A 21,799-nucleotide genomic window follows, 5' to 3' on the forward strand; every position below is an offset into this window, starting at 1 on the left:
TGGATGCGCATTTCTTGCCCCCTCTATAGAGCTATGGCAGATACCAGCCTTTACTTAATTAGGGTTTATGAATAGATAGTATTGGGTGCCATGGCGCTATTGCTATAGTATGCCTATGGGCTTCAATCTATAGTCAGTGTGTGTGTAAACAAGTTCTTTTATTTATAAATGTATTGTGTCTTGAGGCCAAAGAATTTGCTTAAGATTTACTGACGTAAATCTCAGTGATAAATTATTCCGTAAATTATTGTTATTTGTATTCATGAATTAAGTGAATTAATTTAAATAGACAGATTCGGAAATTTAATTAACTGGGTTGGGTTGGCGCAATATTATCATATTTAAATTACCCGACTTTTCCAGGATTTCCCTGACTATTTTCCCAGGTATTTTTACGTCAAAAGGTATCAATATAACCACTATATTTTTAAGAATATTGTTATATTTGTAATAAAATTTATAGATCATGTATTGAAACGTTGGAATTTTCTTAAACCGATGCTTTTCCCCATTGACCTTTGGGCGTCAATTTTTCATAAACTTTTGTGGGTAATAACGACAATGGGCCAAGGGTCCCTGGTAAAACTAGGGCCTATACCTTCAGAGCTCAAATAATTATTGTTAAAACTGGTATCTTAAAAATTAAAGTTTTGAATTATGGCACGATGAAACAAAATTTGTGTTTTATATATTAATTAATAAGCTTGGTTTATAATTTTTAAGTTGCATGGCCTGTCAATAAGTCTGGTTTATAGAACCACACCAACTAAAGCCCCGAGGATTGAGAGCATCCATAAATATGGCATGGAAAAGACGACGTGTCTTATATCAAACGCGAGATAAAACCAAATTAATTCGACTTTTTAAGTTGTCCGTCGCCGCGCCGATATCAAACGATTATTAATGAGTATCGCCTTAGGAAGACCTCTAGGTCTCTCTAAAACTATTAACAGCTAGCAGTTTTAGCGTAATAAAAAATTATAATTCAATAAAATCTCTTCAGATAATAAATATATATTTCATCGTGCGAAGTATAATTTTTATAGAATAAAATTCCAAATATTAATTGCGGTTTTTTTGGCCCTAAAAATCATCATATGAATAAACCATGGGCGTGTTTCGAGCTAGTCTACCAGATGACTTTTTTTATTTATTTTTTTTTTATTTAGGTGGCATGGTGAGTGATATAAAGCGGAGCGGACACTTTTAAGGTGTCAACTATTTCTGGGTCGCGCCAAAAATTTCATCGAACGACTATTTAATGATTTAGATTTGTCATTAAGAGGCTAGAAATATTTGAAGCCTAATTATTTATACTGTATAAAGAGAACGTGAAAGTATCTATTTCAAAATGTTGTTTTATTCTTGAAATTTCTCGCCCTAAAGTTACTCGAATCAATTTATCACTCCACGTGAATTAATTATTCACACCATAAACCCACGTGAATTAATTATTCATTCCATAAACTCGCGTGAATTCTTCCTAAATTCACCCCCTAATCTCACGTGAATTTTTCTAAAATCGTAGAATATTAATTCACACAAAGTTATAAAAAAAATCATTCTGAAGTCATTTATAACTGACCTGATCTTCCTTAAATGGTTTAAAAAAACCTCAGACGTTCTAAATTTCTCGGCAATAACTAAGTCTTTGGTTTATAATATTAAAAAATAAAATGACTAGACTGATAATCACCAATTTCATCGTCACTTTAAAGAAAAATAAAAGCGTATCGAAAAAGAGGAGCCTCTAAATATCGTGAAATACGCCACACCGTATAATTATCACGCAATTAAACAACCATTAAATATAATTAAACATAAATATACCATCAATACGAGAGAATGCTGCCTGAAACCTCATTAAATTTTAATTTAATCCTGAAAAAAAGAACTAAATAAAAACACGTGCAAATATAAAACATATACACGAGTTAAAATATTCGGGCCGTTAAAACGCAACGGTTCTCGAAAAGACGTTAAGAATCTAAAGAAATCTTACGAGTATAAAAAAGATCATCGTAAGCCACTCAAAGTCTTACAACACGACGAAATATTACGCAAAAGATAGGGCAACCCTCCCAAGTACATATAGAAGCCGGTTAAGTAATATAACTGATGCACCAGAAAGCTGCGCCCATCGTTGAAGACACCCATATACTGTCCTCAAAGGGGTGCCACGAGAGGCGTATCACTCCAGCTAGCTAGGGCGCCTTCGAAATTTAAATGCAGTAAACATTTTTTAATCTCAAATAATTTGAAATTTAAGTAAACATAATAATGAAAATATCACTTCCCACTACTAAATTTCTTAATGAGTATTGGTTCCAATATCCTTAGAAAATAGGATAAGCAAACCCTCCCCCCCCCATGGTATTTTCCTATACTGCTTAATACAATCAAAGCTAGGAGACTGCCATTACTCCACAGTGTTTATATCAACTAACTATGCCTCACCAGGAGTGGATGCTTCTAAAGAGCTAACTTGATTGGCAAATAACAATTTGGTTTGAGGAGACCATTTGTTCCTTAATGATAAAACTAAATCCTATCAATCTACATTTGATCATGTAGTGATTAGCCCCTTGGTTAAAAGCCCGAGGAGTTGACAATGGGTGGCTGGAATGTCTTTAAGAGAAGAAAAAATAAAGGAACCGTTGAGATTCTCACAGACCTGCCGCGTCGTCGAGCTAAAGTGAATACTATTCTAGTACTCGCATCGATTCGATATTTCCTCCTTGCTCACCTCACCTGGCGACACGAGCTAAGCACGAGCGGGAATTGTCTCACGTGCAAAGAGAGACCAGAGAGCGGGAGAGTGAGCTAGAGAGAGGAGCAAGTTAGGGACCATATGCGCTTCTATAGACATAAAAGGGGGTTGAAACCCCGATTATTGGTGATAAAAGCGAGTTCAGGGGGTTTCCAACAAGTGTCGTCATCTTTTTCCAACTGCCAACATTCCAGGGACCCATTTGTCCGACCTTATTGACCTCGAGCCAGAAAAGAAACGTCCCGGGCCCGTGGGAAACGACTCGAAAATCTTTCGCGTACTAGAGAAGAACTGAAGATGCATGTAAAAAGGGGAGGCAGGCTGAAAACGCTTTTAGGCTTCTGGTATGGCTATAGAGTTTATGCCAAGGAGGATGTACGCTAAGGTTGACACGGGACAAGAAGACTGACTTCGATTACTCTAGTTCTTCACTATAGATAGTGTGCACACAAGTGTTGCCAGGTATTTGTGAGTGCAATATTCAACAGCTATCTAGAGCAATCAATAGTTCTGTTCGATTCAGATCATTCAGTTCCAAACCTGAGGTATGCTCTCAAGTATTATTGGCAACCTTGAGGTTATCATAGCCTGGTTCTCTCTCAGCCGAATGCTTAATTTGTAAGGATCATTTATTTATAGAATTAACACACAATTTCAGAACTGTTCATGATAAACTAAAAGGGATATGATAACTCTATTCTCCAAATACATATTCACTCCAGTGTATTACGGTTATCTATGCTCTTTGCACATTTTTACCCACAATAGACGCACGTGGTGTGTGTGCAAGCAAGCGGGGGTACCCGACCGACACAACAAAAACCGATATTTATTCTCCTACGAATACGAATTCCCCCGCTATTTCGGGTTTCTTCTTTTCCCGCCATAATCTTGGCTGTAGATTGAATCGCGTCGGCCAGGCAAGGGGGTGCACCGAGTGCAGCCACGGTCGGTCTTAGCGTGGGAAAGTTAAAAGTGACCCCGTCACGCCCCGGTGCACTTCTCTTTCTACCCTGTAAAAAAAACGGGCGCACGCGGGTTTCCAAACTTAACCCCCCCCCCCCGCTTGAGAAGAAACGTTCGTTCTTCATGGAAACAGAGAGAGAGAGAGAAGAGAAGGAAATTCAGCTTGCACGATCCCCCGTTTAGAAGGGTCTCCTTTCAAAGATCAAGATTGACTGGCTTCCAAGGGGATGATTCATACAGATTTATGATTATACCTGAAGATTGCAAATTTTATCACGGCCATGACTAGGCGCGCTCTCTCTGAATAATTTTTTTTGAAGTTTGTCGATAAGACTCACTGGATAAGAACAGAACGGGTTCAAACTTGACTGTCTTATTGTCTTATTTGAATAAATTATTTGTTGCAACGTTGGTAAGTGGAATTGGGAAATAAATATACCTCTAAAGGCCTTTTCAGACGGTACAACTTTTGACTCAATTAGAAGAGTCAAAAAGTTGAGTCAGATTAATTGTTAATTGGTGATTCAACTTGTCCAACTTCTGTTAATTCATACGACCCAACTAGTTTACTCAAGTCCAGTTGACTGATCAAAAACAACGAATTCCCCCCATCGTACAATGCCACCGAACTAAAACCACATCCGATTTTTATATCATAAAGAAAAACTAACCCTTACAAACATTTCAAAACCATCAAAAATCAATTTTGAAAGGAAGTTTCAACGTACAAACAAAATTCTAAATGATCAACCCCTGAAATAGGCAACAACATTCAGTCGAGCTCCTTTGAACGCGACAAAGTTTGAAAGAAGATCTAGCCTAGCGTCCCAAGCGAAGGAATCGTCCAAAAAAATTGAAAAGAAGCCCTGTCAGCCGTCTCGACGGCCCAGCAGCTTCAGACCAGTACACACTTGAAGACGAAAAAAAAACCATGAGAAAAATTTGAAAATTCCAAAAGGGACACGACACGGGCCGTTCAAGCGTGATAGTTTGGAGGCATTTACTGTAGTGGTGGGGGAACTGGGGGTTTATTCGAAATTGCACGTGCCTTCTTTGTCCGTCGGGTCGCATTCCAGAGACTCGTGCCAAACACGCTTTCTCACGGTGGTGCCGCGCTACCCGGGGACAGAGGGGGGCCTCTTCCCTAAGGGGGTACAACGTTTGACCCCAAGCTTCCCGCTACACCCTACCCTGGTACAGAAATACCCAAAAATTACAAAACTCAAAAGAAATTAGTAGATCAAGCCGAAGTTATAAGAATATTAAGAAGATTGTTATGAAAAAGTCAAGTTAAAAAACGGGGGGGAGGAATTTACTCTAGCCCCTTTAGTTCACATTATGAGTACTGATTTAAACTGAACTGCTAATGTTAGCCTCATCAATGTTCGGACCACACTGAATGAATGGCAAAAACCTATTTATTTAAAGCTTCGTATTCAATTTGTACAACGCATGCGCGAGTAGAGACAGACGGATAACGGGAGAAGGAAGTGTTGCTCCTTGCTAGAATGTCGATGAAGATGTGCCCAAAACTCTTCGTAAACGTTTTAACTTCGAATTTGTTTACTTTGTTGAAACTTGATAGAAAAATGGGTGGACTCCGGGTGCCAGTTGTTATTGCCGACGGTCCGTCCAAAGCAAAGCCACACGCGTTTATAACAGGGTACAACAATTTTCGCCCAGTTCGTGACGCACGTATTAACAACAAAGGGTGGTGACCATAAAAATCTCGCGTTCCCTCTCGGAGTTAGGAGTCCAGAGACTACATTTATGTATGGCTATGACTACAGTCAGTATGAGAGAGGAGACCAGTGGCCCCCCAACCGTAATTTATGTAATATAATAAAAGGAATTATTACATAACGTGTAATTTTAGGACTTCAAACAGAGTCATTAATTGTAACTAAAAAAAGACCCATGGGCCTCTTAATGTCTAAAAATTATTTGAAATTTTTGACTATGGCTGTGCTGCGATTGAGGATTTTTAGTTCTACCGTGTATACGAAAAATTTGTAATACAATGTTCTTAAATAAATTAATTGGATAAATGCTTCCAATTATTATGATTGATCTATTATTGGATTTAATTGTGTAAAAAAGTCTATTGAACTTTAATTAGGATGGAATTATATACTTAATCCAAAGTATTTTGTGTAATTATAAGTGTTTCAAAAATAAAGGATTTGTTAGGAATTGGTACTCACCGGAGAAACCACTTCTTTGGATAAATTTTTTATGGTCCAGTTTCATCATAAATTAATCAGCCTACAATAAAAAAACAAAAGAACAATGATTAAATTACATTAACGAAAATAAAATCAACAAATATTAAAATTAAAAAATAAATCAATAAATCAAAAAAATATATTATAAATATATATAAATATAATATAACGGATATGAAAAAAAAATTGAGGCACCTAGTAATATGACAAAACATTGCATTAGTTCTATATATTTATAGAACTTCAATCTCGGACGAGTTAAGACCGCTGCACTTAAGACATCCGGATTAATAAATTTGATGTTTACTTAGGGATAGGGTAAGTTTATACACGATACAATCCAGGCGTTTTTTACAGGAAATAGCCCAAGCTGTATTACAGATCAGATTATTGGTGATCGATATCCTGTATTTAGGAGTCATCATACTTATTTATCTGACACGATTTTATATTGATATATTTTCTAAAAGACCTTTTAATCCTATCAGGAAAAAGGAGCTAGTGAAAGGATTAAGGGGCCACCAATATAAGGCTTAAGTTTATTAGGGGTCGGATACTACCTCAAAACTACGAAACAAACAATTTTGAAACCCTGATTTTCCCAGGTTTTTCAAGTACACTATGGTAATCGCGCAGTTGACTGGTGTTGTGATAGGAACAAATAATGTCCGACACCTCTAAAATGACTTTACCCTGGTTCCTTTATAGAGGAGTGTTTTGATTTGATTAAATTTTTGATTTATTATTATTTTTTCTTTTCTTTTCAAAAGGGGATCGACATGAAAGTAAACAATAATTTCTAGATATTTCAATCATCGCGTTGAATTTTGAGTCAACTTCCAACTTCCCCAAACATTTGTAGGTCAAAGGTTATAATAGAAATATTTACATTGAATAGTGATGGATAACTAAATTTGAATTTTATTTTCAAACTAGATTTTAAAAGGAGACCGTAAGCGATTAAACACAATGCTACCAACGACAGCTGTAAAGTGTTTGATTAAAATAAAAAAAATTTACTTGTTAAATTAAATTAAATCTTATATATATTTCATTCATTGAACTTCACTGTAAATTTTCTTGATCTTTTTGGCCCGATTTCTTAATCAAATACGAAGTAAAAAAAAAGATTTAATATAAAAAGTGGTACACAGTAAACTGATGGTACAAGAAAAAAAAAAACTCGCACACTATTTTCCAAAGCGGGTGAATGAGGTTACATGGTCTCCCACACACTATGGTAATATCACAGCCACCTGCAGTAAAAATCAACTAACAATGCCCGAAAGCACGTGCAGAATGAATAGAGAACCCGCGTTTTTTTAACACTAGCACGAGGCGCGGGGGTGTGACCCGTAGGGCATACGATATAAAAAAGCGCCAAATGTACACACAGGTGCACGTGCGTTCCCGCCAAATTTAATGAATGCGCGCCAAGAAGCTGAGAAACGCGCGTGAACAAATCTTAACACGCGGGCATCAAGAAAATTGGCAAACAATCGTAAGGATGTTTTCTCTTCTTGGAGTCAAGTTAAACATTATAGGAAAAGAGGCCGAGTGTAGAAACAATGGACAAGGAGTTTTTCGTTGAAATTTGCGAAACGAGAAATTTGATTCGCTAAAGAAAATGAATGCAGCTAGAATGATCGAGATTACGCGAAAAATCACGGTGAATTACTATTTTTGAAGAATTTGACAATTTGGCGTGATTTTAAGGAATATTTTTAATCAAATAGGCTTAAGTTTAAGTTTTGTTCGTTCCATGATTCCATCACCCTAAAAATATTAAATGCTTTATCAATAAAGGCGTTTATTTTCTAGCACACAACGTGTGTAATGTAAATATCACGTGGTAAAGCTATTTCTTCTTTCCTCTCAACAGCTTTGACCGCCGAGATACAACGAAAGGGGTTCAATAGACGATCTGAAAACCAAGAATCGAACAAATAATGGCGTGACATCAAAATGGCCAATTTCTAACGCGTTTTCAAATCGAACTGACCAAGTGACCACACCCAAAGAATATCGGAAAAAATGTATTTAAAATAAACCCCAAAAAAGGGACTTTCATTGTCATTGGTACATCAATACCGAGTGTTTGAGCACAATGAAAATGTCACTCAACATGCAGTTTTCAATGCGCTAAGATGTGCATTTGGTTGCTTGTCCAACTGTCCTTCAGGCAAGAAGTGAATGGTCTCCGTTGATATGACAAAGTTACTATTGCAGAAAAGGTCCAGCATGTTGCCTACAAATATCATTTCCCGAAAACTGGTGACATTTTTGAAGATATGGTGTTCGGCCTCAGTAATCTGCAATCATTATTACGTTGCCATTATCGTGTGTTTCGTTTCAACTCAAAGTTCTTCTAAATGGGTGGTCAGTAACTTCATGACGCATTTCACTTCCGTCGTATCATTTTACGTCATCGCCTTCCGGAGACGAAGGATTATGAAGTTGGTTGAGGAAGCGTACCAGCAAGCGAATGGATTGCACCCGACACTCGCAATTCGACGGTACTGGTCCAGAAGAATTAAATTGGTTCTCACTATCTTGATGGTTTACTTGATGATGATAACTGTTATTTATTACGGGTTTACCATAATCGTAACAGACAAACGAAACGGGGAAAATAAATGGTATCAAAGTTTTTGTCTCGGGTAAGTACATGGCGTTTTTTAACAACTGGCGAACAAATTTGAAGTTGACGTGTAAAATTGGTTCTTAGGTTGTGTCCTGATAAGTATATTCGACAGTTTGCTTACATCGCACTGGCTTTTGATGGAATCATGTTCGTTCCCATTATCAACGGTAGCGTAATTTTGGGTGCATTATTCTACTGCTTCGTCGCTGACATTCTAAGACACATTGTTAAGTCGATTAATTCAACTTTAATCGATCAAAACGATACGGAAATCGGCATGTCGATCATTCGGGCCAAAAAGGAGCTGACTAAACTTCAGCGGCTGATTAACAACATCAATAACGAATTGAGTTACGTGGTCCTATTTTGGCTCTTGGTTGGTTTTGTCCTGGCTTGCCACGGAGCTCTTAAATTCCTTACGCGAATTAATGTCGATCATAACCCTTATTTGGTGGCATTTGACCTTTTCTACCATTTTCAGGTATGGCTATTTTCAATTTGTCTTGCGAGACTTATATTTGAAATCTGAGTTTTAATTTTAGTTGCTGGCGATTTTCTTCGTGGTGACTTTCATCAGTTCTAAAATCCCTGAAGAACTGGATCAATCACTGGTGTCTTTGCACGCTTTATCAGACGGACTCATGGCTGGAAAGGGTGACTCAACAGAATTTAAATATCTTTACTTTCAACTGACCAACCCCAAGATCGCCCTGCGAGCTGGAGACTGTTTCAACATAACCTCGAAGTTATTTTTGTCATATCTGGGTTTGGGCTTCACTTACGCCCTAATCTTTGTCCAAATCGATCCCGCCGCTCTCTATGCACTCAAATACATTGCGGGAAATGCCACGGGCTAATAGCACGTGCAAAGTTGTTCACATGAAAATTGCCTAATGTCGTTACATTTTAAGCCTTGCATTGAAATCGCCCTTTGACCCTCACTTTAAACAGAAACGCTGATAAAAACAAGGGCGTGACAACTAATCGAACTATTTTAAATATAAACCACTTTATGATGGAGTCGAACTGACCACACCCAAAATTTATTGGAAAAATATATACAAATAAACAAAATTTTACCCCAACCCATGTCTTTCATTGTATTTTAAATACACATTAATTGTCCTACAACTTCTAAGTAATTTGGAGGCAATAGGACTCCTCTGAACTTCAGCTACAACGTTCTTTTCCAAGCCAAAGCTCTTTGAGAAGAGGTTCACAATGCTACCAACAAGTATCATGGCTCGAAAACTGGTGGCATTGTTGAAAATATGGTGTTTAGCCTCAGTAATCTGCAATCATTATTATCTTGCCGTTATCGTGTTTTTCGTTTCTACTCAAAGTTCTTCTAAATGGGCCGTGAGTAACTTCATGACGCATTTCACTTCTGTCGTATCATTTTACGTCATCGCCTACCGGAGACGAAGAATCCAGAAACTGGTTGAGGAAGCGTACCATCAAGCGACCCGATTGCACCCGACACTCGCAATTCGACGGTACTGGTCCAGAAAAATTAAAGTGGTTCTCACGGTCTTGACGGTTTATTTGATGATGGTAATGGTTACATATTACGGGTTTACCGTATTCAAAACAAGCAAACAAAGCAGGCATACTGCCTGGTATCAAAGTTTCAGTCTCGGGTAAGTACGCGGCGCTTCTTTCAGAACTGGAGAATAAATTTAAAGTTGAAGCAAAATTGGTTCTTAGGTTGTGTCCTGATAAATATATCAATCAGTTTTGTTACATCGCACTGGTTTTACACGGAATCATGTTCGTCCCCATTATCAACGGTAGCATAATTTTGGGTGCATTATTCTACTGTTTCGTCGCTGATATTCTAAGACACATCGTTAAGTCGATTAATTCAACTTTGATCGATCAAAACGATATGGAAATCAGCAAGTCGATCACGCGAGCCAAAAAGGAGCTGACTAAACTTCAACGGCTGATTAGCAACATCAATAAAGAATTGAGTTACGTGGTTCTATTTTGGCTCTTGACCGGTTTTGTCCTGGCTTGCCACGGAGCTCTCAAATTCGTGACTCGAATTAACATTGATCATAACCCTTACTTGGTGGCATTTGACCTTTTCTATCATTTTCAGGTGGGTATACTTCAATTTTGGTTTGCTAGTTTTATATTGGAAATCTGTGATCTTTTTTAGTTGCTGGCAATATTCTTCGTGGTGACTTTCATCAGTTCTAAAATCCCTGAAGAATTGGACCAGTCACTGGTGTCTTTGCACGCTTTATCAGACGGACTTATGGCTGGAAAGGGTGACTCAACAGAATTTAAATATCTTTACTTTCAATTGACCAACCCTAAAATTTCCCTACGTGCTGGAGACTGTTTCAACATAACCTCGAAGCTATTTTTGTCTTATTTGGGTTTGGGCTTCACCTACGCCTTAATCTTTGTCCAAATCGATCCCGCAGCTCTCTATTCCCTCAAATACATCGCGGGAAACGCCACGGGCTATTAGCACGTGCAAAATCATTTACATGAAAATTATCTAAGTTTATTTAATATTAGACTTGCACCAAAATCACTCTTGCTGCTCACTTAAAACAGAAATGTTAAAAAAACAAGGGCGTGACAAGAAATCGGACTTTTCAAATATAAACCATTTTATGATGGAATCGAATTGACTACACCCAAACGCTATTGGAAAAATATATTCAAATAAACACAATTTTGCAATGGCTTTCATTGTATTGATAGTCCTATATAGCTTTAAGTAATTGGGAGGCAAGACAATCTTAGACTCCTCTGAACGTCAGTTAAAACGTTCATTTCTAAGTGAAAGCTCCTTGAGAAAAGGTCTACAATGTTGCCAACAAGTATCATATCTCGAAAACTGGTGACATTGTTGAAGATATGGTGTTCAGCCTCCGCAATCTGCAACCATTATTACATTCCCATTATCCTGTGTTACGTTTGCATCCAAAACCAATCGAAATGGGTCGTGAGTAACTTTTTGATACATTTCACATCTGTCGTATCATTTTATGTCATCGCTTACCGGAGACGAAGAATCCAGAAACTGGTTGAGGAAGCGTACCATCAAGCGATCCGATTGGATCCCACACTCGTAACTCGACGGTACTGGTCCAGAAAAATTAAAATGGTTCTCACTATCTTGATGGTTTACTTGACGATGATAACTGTTGTATTTTTCGCATTTAACGCTTTCCATATTCACAAAATTCGCAAGAATTCTTCTTGGTATAAAAGTTTCTGTCTCGGGTAAGTTCCCAAAGGATTTTCTAAAACTATGCCACAAATTGAGTTGACACAAAATTTGTTTTTCTTAAATTATGCGTAGGTTGTGTTCTGATAAGTATATCCGGCAGTTTTATTACATCTCATTGGCTTTTGATGGCATCATATTCGTCCCAATTATCAACGGTAGCATAATTTTGGGTGCATTATTCTACTGCTTCGTCGCTGATATTCTAAGACACATCGTCAAGTCGATTAATTCAACTTTAATCTATCAAAACGATATCGAAATCGTCAAATCGATCACTCGAGCCAAAAAGGATCTGACTAAACTTCAACGGCTGATTAATAACATCAATAACGAATTGAGTTACGTGGTCCTCTTTTGGCTATTGACTGGTTTCGTCCTGGCTTGTCACGGAGCTCTCAAATTCCTGACGCGAATAAATATTAACCATAACCCTTATTTGGTGGCCTTTGACTTTTTCTATCATTTTCAGGTATGGATATTTTGATATTTTGATATTTTTCTTTACAGCCAATATTTTTGAGCACATTCGACCTTTAAGCTTCTAGCGATGGTTTCCTTGGTGATCTTCATCGGTTCTAAAATCCCTGAAGAATTGGACCAATCACTGGTGACGTTGCACGCCTTAGCAGACGGGCCTACGGCTGGAAGTGGAGCTTCGACAGAATTTAGAAATCTTTACTTTCAACTGACCAACCCCAAGATCGCCCTGCGAGCTGGAGACTGTTTCAACATAACCTCGAAGTTATTTTTGTCTTATTTGGGTTTGGGCTTCACCTACGCCTTAATCTTCATCCAAATCGATCCAGCCGCTCTCTATGCACTCAAATACATCGCTGCAAACGCCACATTCGCTGGCGATTAGCGTGAAAAATCTTTTACATGAAAATTGCCTTATGTTGTTTCATTTTAAGCCATACACCGAAATCACCCTTTGCTACTCGATCACCTTAAACAGAAATGCTGTGCAAAACAAAGGCGTGACAACTATATAAACCATTTTATGATAGAATTGAATTGACCCCACCCAAACGCTATTGGAAAAGTCTATTCAAATAAACACAATATTGCAATGGCTTTCATTGTATTGATAGTTCTCTGTAGATTTAAGAAATTGGGAGGCAAGACCATCTTCGACTCATCTGTACTTTAGCTAAAACGTTCTTTCTTAAGTCAGAGATCCTTGAGAAAAGGTCCACAATGTTTCCAACAAGTATCATGCCACGAAAACTGGTGACATTGTTGAAGATATGGTGTTCGGCCTCCGCAATTTGCAACCATTATTTCATGGCCGTTATAGTGTGTTACATTTGTATCCATAACCAATCGAAATGGGTCGTGAGTAATTTTTTGATTCATTTCACATCTGTCGTCTCATTTTACGTCATCGCCCACCGGAGACGAAGAATCCAGAAACTGGTCGAGGAAGCGTACCATCAAGTAACCCGATTGGATCCCACAATCGTAACTCGACGATATTGGTCCAGAAGGATTAAATTAGTTCTCGCTATCTTGATGGTTTACTTGGCGATGATAATGGTTATCTTTTTCGCATTTAATGTTTTTCATGTTAACAAAATTCGCAAGAATTCTTCATGGTATAAAAGTTTCTGCCTCGGGTAAGTTCGCAAACGGATTTTCTAAAACTCTGTTACGTATTGAGTTGTCACAAAATTTTTTTTTTAGGTTGTGTCCTGATAAGTATTTTCGGCAGCTTTATTACATTTCATTGGCTTTTGATGGCATCATATTCGTCCCAATTATCAACGGTAGCATAATTTTGGGTGCATTATTCTACTGCTTTGTCGCTGATATTCTAAGACACATCGTCAAGTCGATTAATTCAACTTTAATCCATCAAAACGATATCGAAATCGTCAAGTCGATCACTCGAGCCAAAAAGGAACTGACTAAACTTCAGCGGCTGATTAACAACATCAATAAAGAGTTGAGTTACGTGGTCCTATTTTGGTTCTTGACTGGTTTTGTTCTGGCTTGCCACGGAGCTCTCAAATTCCTGACGCGAATAAATATTAACCATAACCCTTATTTGGTGGCCTTTGACTTTTTCTATCATTTTCAGGTAGGTGTATTTTAATTTTTTTAAGTCAAATTTTTGACCAAATTTGATTTTTAAAGCTTCTAGCCATGGTTTCCTTGGTGATCTTCATCGGTTCTAAAATCCCTGAAGAATTGGACCAATCACTGGTGACTTTACACGCCTTAGCAGACGGACCCGCGGCTGGAATGGGTGCTTCGACAGAATTTAGAAATCTTTACTATCAACTGACTAACCCCAAGATCGCCCTACGTGCTGGAGACTGTTTCAACATAACCTCGAAGTTATTTCTGTCATATTTGGGTTTCGGCTTCACCTACGCCTTAATCTTCATCCAAATCGATCCGGCCGCTCTCTATGCACTCAAATACATCGCTGGAAACGCTACATTCGCTGGCGATTAGCGTGCAACACATACAATTTAAAATAGACCATTAAGGTTATATAGTGTTGTGTACAATTCACCAATTTAATCCTTGCACTTAACGTTTTCTCGTTGTTCATTTCAAAAATATTACAAAAACTAGGGCGTGATATCAGATGTCCTCTACAATCGAATTGACCACACCCAAACATTATTGGAAAATAAATTGAAATAAACAAAATAAATGAAATTTTATAGATTGATTTCATTTTACTTTATAACTATATTGACCCTTTCTCAATGGTATAGGCGACTTAGTGATTAGAGAGGTGAAGGTGACCTTAATCCTAAATGGGTTTAACATCTATTCATGGCAGCTTTATTTAAATTCCTAATTTATAATGCACGCGAACTCGCGAGTTCGTATCTGTCCATCTACACTAACAAAACAGTCAACACAAAACGATGTCCGCACCAAAAACGCGTCGCACCCTAATGTCCGGTTTCATTCAAAATACATTATTTAAAAAATAAAAATAAAACCTAATGTTTGAAGCATCAATTGTATAGTGTCCAGAGCGGCTAGTGTCGAGAGGACATAGATATAAACAACAAATACACCCTCGTTACTTGAACTATGAATAACATCGGTTAGTGCACTCATAATGAAGTAACTTCTAATGTCTATATACGATATCGGAGGACGGATCATTCAAACTTTGTCATTGTTAAAAGGTCCCTGATGGACGCGCGTCAACGACAATAAAGCTATTATTGAATCAAATACATAATATGATAACGTCAGGGGAAGTCCCACGACCGCGGCGGGCCTGAGAAAGACAATAAACATTGTGTGTGGCAATCATTGTTAGCTGCTGTGAGAAAAGAATCCATTCGGGCGAACACAGATTCCATATCTATTTCCACCACGAAGGGAGCATGGTTGAATGACTAAATTGAGCATCCTTCCGTCGTCGACGTCCAAAAACGACAAACGATTAATTTTAATACGTATATTTTTATTTCTTTACAAGGCGTACTTCGTTCTTTTGGAGAAAAATGGGCATTCAATTGGGTCATAATTGGATATCCGTTCAATTGAAATCCTTCTATGCCTAGGCCTCTGTCACTCGAGGTTTACATTAATAGTAATATTTCATATATATAATTTTCATTGGTTATACTTATATGATGTTGATGGGTTTTACGAGTTACAACTAGACCACTCCATTAAATACTTGCAGAGAAACCAACGCACAGGGACGTCGACTCATACTGCCCTCTATAGCGGTGCTTCTTGGCGCCAGGGAAATAACCCAAGAAGGTGATCTCCCCCGTCCCTGTGCGTGGTGTTCGCTCTTCTTCTGGAATTAATGCAATGGTCTAACGGACATACAACGTCCATTTGACGTCTCCGCAAACTGTCAAGACGACCCAAAACGCCTAAAGAGCATGCGCAGAAAAGCGAGATGGAAGGCAAGTAAAAATAAGTACTATTTTCGCGGTTTTAACAAAAAACTTATTATCGCCAACACTTTTAAGACGTGTATAGGAGCTAGGCTATATTAAAAACACACGGGCACAGCAATCCAGGGGATTTCCGGTATAGATATATATGTTGACATCCCGTCTAGCTAGCTGCACGTGCATTCTCAGTGCAAGGTTGGCCTTCGATACCACAAAACTCCCAAAACGGAAATTCCGATAATTGGGTCGACAATTAACAGCTCGCGCCCCTCACGAACTCAGATCCTGCATGGTGATCGTTATAGAAACGCGGATGCCATTAAAAGAATAAGAGAAAAAAAATAGGACGCAATTGGCGACAATATCGAAGATAAAACTAATGGAGAATTAAATCCACCCTAAAAGTTTTAATTCTTAATTATTTATTTTCAAAGAAATTTAAAATATTTAACCTTTTCGTAGTAAAAATGAGTGGGAAACTTCCTCGAAAATAAAGTGGGAAAATTCATAGATTAAGTTAAATGACAACACTCATTTTTATCGCATCGCCCTACATGGCTCACGCTGTAATTAGACAACGTTTATTTCACATATATTGGGTGCGGGTGATTTCTCAATAACTTTCTAGGTAAAATAGTGCATGTCGAGAACCGTTACGAATTCAGAGTTTCTACAGGTGAACGAACTCAACACTAAACCTAGAAAATCAATTCGTCGAACATGATCATCGGTGTTTATTTGAAATGAAAAAAAAAAATGCACCTTCCTGTATTGAATTTACGGGAATTTTCTTATCAAAACGGATGCAAGGCTAAAATTTTTAATTCGATTTTGAAAATCAATCAATATTTTTTTAATAAAACCAGTTGGGAATTACATACCACGTCCGTACTAATTCCATCATATAAAATTAAATATACAAATATCAACTTTGATAACTTAATTACCGGTGTCTAAAAAGGGTTAAAAAAATAAATAAAATAAACTCGAATTCGGTATGGATAAAAACTAAGCCACCCTTTGCGAAATTAATTAATAAACTGTAAACAAGTTCTTAATTGCGAAACTTAAATTCTATAGAGATATAACCACAAAATTCCTATAAAACCTTTCAATCAACCATACCATAACAAACCCAACCCAAAAAAGTTCTATAAAATAAACCGCGAGATAAGGTGGTACAACTCAAGGTATCTCTCTGCATGGAAGTCTGGGAATTTGCCCTACCTAACCTATTTGATTTAGAATTTAGAATATATAATATATTTATACATGTATGTCCATTTGCGGACGAGTGGAGCCGAGCCACAACCAAAACGATGGTAGTACCGGGACCTATTCAAATATTCGCCTCCTAAATTTAAGAGGGAGTGTGTGGAAGGAATACCATTTGAATAAAAAAAACGCGTGCTTTACGCGTGACTGGTATCGGAACGATTTTTGGCGGGAAAACAAAAGAGCGGGAAAATAGCTCGTGCGTGAAAAAAAGATTGGCATCGCGATCGAGAAATAAACGGACGAGGGAGGATGAGAAGGAGGGGGTGGGGGGTCAAACGCCAAACAAAATAGGAGCTCCGCTTGACACGAACAAAGCGTGCCGATGAAATAAATTAATTGGCTGGCTAAAATTAATTCGATTGACCTCTATTCTAGGGATTTCTGGACACTCATTATGTAATGCGAATCAATTCGTTAAGAACACCCATATAATACCTGAGTATGTGCGGATAAAGATATATTAGAATAACCGTATTATTTAGCAGACGACACTGCACCCCCCCCCCCTTGTAAAGGGTCTATGGCTCTATGCACGAGAGAATAGAGTAATGTCAGTTCCACGTATGCAAACGTCATACCCTTCTATCTCTAAGCTCATTGTCATCCCCCTACCAGGCGCGTACAGTATCCCCTCTTACAAAAGTGCGCCTAGAGGGAGGGATACACCGTCTACTCCCCTCTCTACCGACACTACTCTATTGCTGGATAGAATAATGGCAGTTTCCCAGCTTTGACTGTATTAAGATCAATGGACAAATAACACGGGTGCCATTAGTCTATACATAGTTTACAGGCATGGAGGATTCCTACCATTAACACAAGGAGATCAAGCGACTTAAGAGTGTAAAATCGTCTGCTATTTTACACTCTAAGTTGCCTGGTCTCCTTGTGCAAATGGTATGAATCCTCCTTGCTTGTAAACTATGTATTGACGAAGTGGATTGGGGAAAACTCATTTCTATATTTGAACGACACGTTCTAAGTTCTCATATGGGTTCTTTCAAGTAAATGCGCAATTAAATGGCGTCATATTTTTTTGCAAGAACTAGTTATACCTTACTGATAACGTAAGCGAAACGCGTCCGTCGTCAGAGCAAAGGGGTAACAAGCGCCGACCGCTCAATGCCAGGCGTGGGTTTTTGCCCCAGAAGATATAATTTATGGAAAGAGAGCCGAGCGTGGGCGACAACATTGAACATTGCATGCATCGTACGTGGTGACGTCGCGACGCATACGATATTAAGAAGAACCGAGTGCTCGGGGACACGCGCGCCAAAGTTCAAGACGTGAACGAGTCATTGATAAGAAAACGATTTTTTTTGCTCCAAAAGAAAAAATAAAACTAAAATGTAGAAACACGCGATGATAATCGTCGAAGGAAGTAAGCCCGAGGAAAAGAAAATTATTTCGCATTTCCCGTGGGTTTTGAAAGAAAAAAGGGATTGTGAAACGCGTGTTATTGGATCAACGCCCCTGACATGCCAGTTGCCACGGAATTTTCATTTCAAAATTCCCTGCACTGTTTCAGTCAGGGTTAATTTCCCTGACCAACCTAAATAGTTTTCCTTGAAAAGCCTAAAGTCATTTTCCCTGAGCAGCCCAGAGTCATTTTCCCTAATCAGCCCAAAGTAATTTTCCCTGACCAACCCAAAGTCATTTTTCCCTGATCAACCCAAAGTCATTTTCCCTGACCAGCCCAAAGTCCCCAAAATAATTTTCACTGACCATCCCAGAGTAATTTTCCCTGACCAATTGTAATTTCCACTATTATTAGTAGAACAATCAGAATGTTTTGGGTACTACAATAGGAAAATTACCGAACCAATATGAAGCTTTTCCACTGTTCGCTTTTACTGCAATCATGGTCGCAGGTCCCTAAATGTCAACAGGTGCACCATCAGGAAAGGTGTACATACTCATATTCCATTCAATATCTCTTTAAGCAAAACCCCTAATCCTAACCAGATACGAGGGTGTAAAATAGTATTTTATTTTTTTTTTTATTTTTTATTTTGTACAGTAGCTCCGTGAATAACTAATTATACTTGAAAATAAAAATTCGTCGAAATACCCCGGACGCGTTCCGTTCGACGACGCAACCCACTGAAAACGTTATTATTAACAACCTACGCCGCGTGTCATATTTAGTAATTTATAGTTCTTATATCTCTTTTAAACGCCTAGCTCGAGATCCAGGAGGACATTTATTTCTCTTTCGCAAAGGGTTACCTCGACCAGAATTGATCACGGTGATAAATAGAACCTTACAGGGACTCGTGAATGATTCTTATCAGTTCAGTTATAGCTCTCTAACCAGTATAAATGACTTAAAGACAATAGAGGGCGCGGGTCACCATCGGTTGCGTTCTTGCATCATTAAAGTAGGGGAGAGACAGGAAAAGCGGAAATCCGCGGGCGAGATAGCTAGTGAGAGAATAAGAATGAATTACAACCAAGAGTAATTGATAAAGTGGAAGGTTAGCCGTCTATCTCTCTACCTCTAAGATCTACAGCGCGAGTCTCACGTGGGGGTATGTGCCTACAAAATGGTCTCGTATATTAGAAGGGGAAAACCTTAGATAAAGGCACTTGGAATGAAACGCCGATCATATTTCTAGCTATATAAATTTTTGGGGCCTTTTATTACTCTTTAAATTTTATACTTGTCACTAGATGTCACTAAATGAGATCTACAACTCGAGGGGAAGACCACCGTAGATCGGCGTGCTTCCAAGTGCAATTTTCTACAGCGGACCTTCCTCTTTCACTTGGTTACAAACAAGGAAAATCAAGCTAGCTTTACTTTCCATCTCACTTTATGGCGTCTGCGTAATAGGCTTTTTGGATTATGATTGTGAGCAGAGACAGAGACGGGAATAGGGTAACCCGATACTGAGGGTTGTCTACCCCCCCCCCCTTTTTAACATCGAAAAGGTCTATCGGTTTAGTTTGCTTTTTCACACACGGATCACGCATGGAACTAAAGAATGAGGGCTAACCTCCCCTTAACATTAAACCTTGTTAAAAAAGGCAAGACGCCATCTGCGAGGCGGTAGTTATTTTTCCTCCAAAACCATGGGAAAAGGGTGACTCGAGCGGTTCCACGCATCCCATGCAATCATTTAACTAGAACCCCTCCCTCCTTTGCCCCCGTCCCCCGTCTTATCCTGTCTTTAAACTAAAGCATACCTGTCATTAAGAAGAACAGAAGTTTTTCTTAAAAAAATAATTAGCGAAATTCAATATATCTTTAATCTCAGCTTTGGAAAAAAAAATGTTTTCCTTGCGGAACCTAGATTATCTTTTAAGGTTATCTCAAGTGATTATTTTGCCAAAAATATTATTGGTTTTAATTAATATTTTTAATAAAAATATATAAATATATAAATAATTATTTACCGATATATTTCAATTAAATTTAATTGGCATCATTAAGAATTTTAAAATTATACTTGAAAAATTGTTGATATTATTTTAAAATTTATTTTAATCTGTGTATTTGATCTAAATTTTAAAAATTCCAATTAAATACCAAAAAAAAAATATATATATATTTCAATTTGATTAATAATTTTGCAATAGAATTAATGCGGTTAAAAGTACGAAATCGGAGGAGGAGTGTGTAGTAATTTGGGTGAGATTAAAGTAAAGATTAAGAGAAAAAAAATTGGTATTAATTTCCTTCCGATAAAATAAAAAAAAAATTGAGGTCTGGAAATAATCGGGGAGCTCCCCAGAATAAATATAAAAATTAAAATTTATCTCTTGGGTTTTTGACTTTGGTCTCTTTGGCGGGGAAACCGGTCGGTCGCTTGGTGGCGCTGTCTACCAGTCGGGACGGCGGGCGCGCGCGTCGCACCCGTGACGCGTGCATCGGAGCGCAGTCAAAAATAGAGGGTCATACAAAAAAAGCGCGCGCGGCGAGGTAAAAAAAGCGCGCGAACGGAGGCGTGGTTTTCCCACGAGCCGAGGTGGATGCTTTTACAGGGGAGTTAATGGGGGAAATCAACTTTTTAAATACGGGGCTTGCTTATCGTACCGTTCGTGATTATTACCCCCTCCTTGACTCTCTGCGCTGAGGAAATAGCATCGCGCAAACGGGTTTCCACCAACTATAAATATCAATCACTTCTTGGTATTACGCACCTCTGCTCGCTATTACCTTTAACTATTTCCCTGGAAGCCTATTTTTAGTCTATACATGCTTAAATAATTAATGTAATATAGATTAATGAATAGCTTGATTGCGGTTTATCATGATTTAACCTGTAGAAATGTTCCAACAAAATCGAGTAAAACAAATTAATAAAATTTCGATTTAGGCGACAAAATAAACGTCGAGACTCCATAAAGTCGGAAGGAAAGGGTTGTTTAAAAATTATCGGGAGTAATTAATTAAAATTACAGGGTGACTGGTGCCAATTAATTGCCATGTATCATATATAAAATTTAATTAAAATATTATAAAAATGATATATAACTTCTCGAGATATGTATGTCTAAAAACTGGGGCAATGAACATTCTAGCTTGGGCGCTTTGAGTTTGCTTCGAGTGACATTGAAAGAGAGACGAAACATAAACAAAACCGCATTCTTGCGCGGCCTGTATTAGATAACGATGCTAATTATTTTGTACCCCTTTCGCATGCATACCTTAATAATTAATTTCGCCTCGTGACAGATAAATAAGAGTGATTAAAGTCTACATATTTTTTAGGGGACAAGAGCTAACTCCATTACAAAATATTGTATGGAATTGCTTAAGTTAATTGGGAT

At 38.0% G+C, this 21,799-nt stretch overlaps 4 protein-coding genes and 1 long non-coding RNA gene across 6 annotated transcripts in view; 4 read left to right on the forward strand and 1 right to left on the reverse strand.

Annotated features, from left to right (window-relative positions):
• Nucleotides 1–21,799, reverse strand: part of LOC149702440 (uncharacterized) — a 100,465-nt gene that overhangs the window by 38,383 nt on the left and 40,283 nt on the right. Inside the window, exon 4 of the long non-coding RNA XR_016381737.1 lies at nucleotides 5,941–6,001. This is a non-coding gene — a long non-coding RNA (uncharacterized LOC149702440). The remainder of the gene's footprint in view (nucleotides 1–5,940; nucleotides 6,002–21,799) is intronic.
• Nucleotides 3,884–9,776, forward strand: LOC149702448 (uncharacterized). Of its 2 annotated transcripts, XM_089866256.1 has the most exons (5): nucleotides 3,884–6,819; nucleotides 6,898–7,630; nucleotides 7,844–8,621; nucleotides 8,690–9,086; nucleotides 9,148–9,776. In XM_089866256.1, the coding sequence occupies exons 3-5, from the start codon at nucleotides 8,155–8,157 to the stop codon at nucleotides 9,460–9,462; spliced, it is 1,179 nt and encodes a 392-aa protein (XP_089722382.1). In that variant the 5' UTR covers nucleotides 3,884–6,819; nucleotides 6,898–7,630; nucleotides 7,844–8,154; the 3' UTR covers nucleotides 9,463–9,776. The 2 variants fall into 2 exon arrangements, with proteins under 2 accessions (XP_089722382.1, XP_089722383.1); XM_089866257.1 differs by lacking the exon at nucleotides 3,884–6,819 and having other exon boundaries at nucleotides 6,914–8,621.
• LOC149702449 (uncharacterized) lies at nucleotides 9,800–11,309 on the forward strand. Its single transcript, XM_089866260.1, has 3 exons — nucleotides 9,800–10,245; nucleotides 10,313–10,709; nucleotides 10,770–11,309. Exons 1-3 carry the CDS (start codon nucleotides 9,827–9,829, stop codon nucleotides 11,085–11,087), a joined length of 1,134 nt encoding a protein of 377 aa, XP_089722386.1. The 5' UTR covers nucleotides 9,800–9,826; the 3' UTR covers nucleotides 11,088–11,309.
• Nucleotides 11,410–12,773, forward strand: LOC149702450 (uncharacterized). Its single transcript, XM_089866258.1, has 3 exons — nucleotides 11,410–11,851; nucleotides 11,931–12,327; nucleotides 12,397–12,773. The coding sequence occupies exons 1-3, from the start codon at nucleotides 11,433–11,435 to the stop codon at nucleotides 12,718–12,720; spliced, it is 1,140 nt and encodes a 379-aa protein (XP_089722384.1). The 5' UTR covers nucleotides 11,410–11,432; the 3' UTR covers nucleotides 12,721–12,773.
• LOC149702451 (uncharacterized) lies at nucleotides 13,056–14,474 on the forward strand. Its single transcript, XM_089866259.1, has 3 exons — nucleotides 13,056–13,474; nucleotides 13,542–13,938; nucleotides 13,995–14,474. The coding sequence occupies exons 1-3, from the start codon at nucleotides 13,056–13,058 to the stop codon at nucleotides 14,316–14,318; spliced, it is 1,140 nt and encodes a 379-aa protein (XP_089722385.1). The 3' UTR covers nucleotides 14,319–14,474.

This window comes from Phalangium opilio, unplaced genomic scaffold (genome assembly GCF_054372755.1).
Source record: "Phalangium opilio isolate 3A_F unplaced genomic scaffold, DU_Popi_V2 ptg000017l_1, whole genome shotgun sequence".
Taxonomy (NCBI): domain Eukaryota; kingdom Metazoa; phylum Arthropoda; class Arachnida; order Opiliones; family Phalangiidae; genus Phalangium; species Phalangium opilio.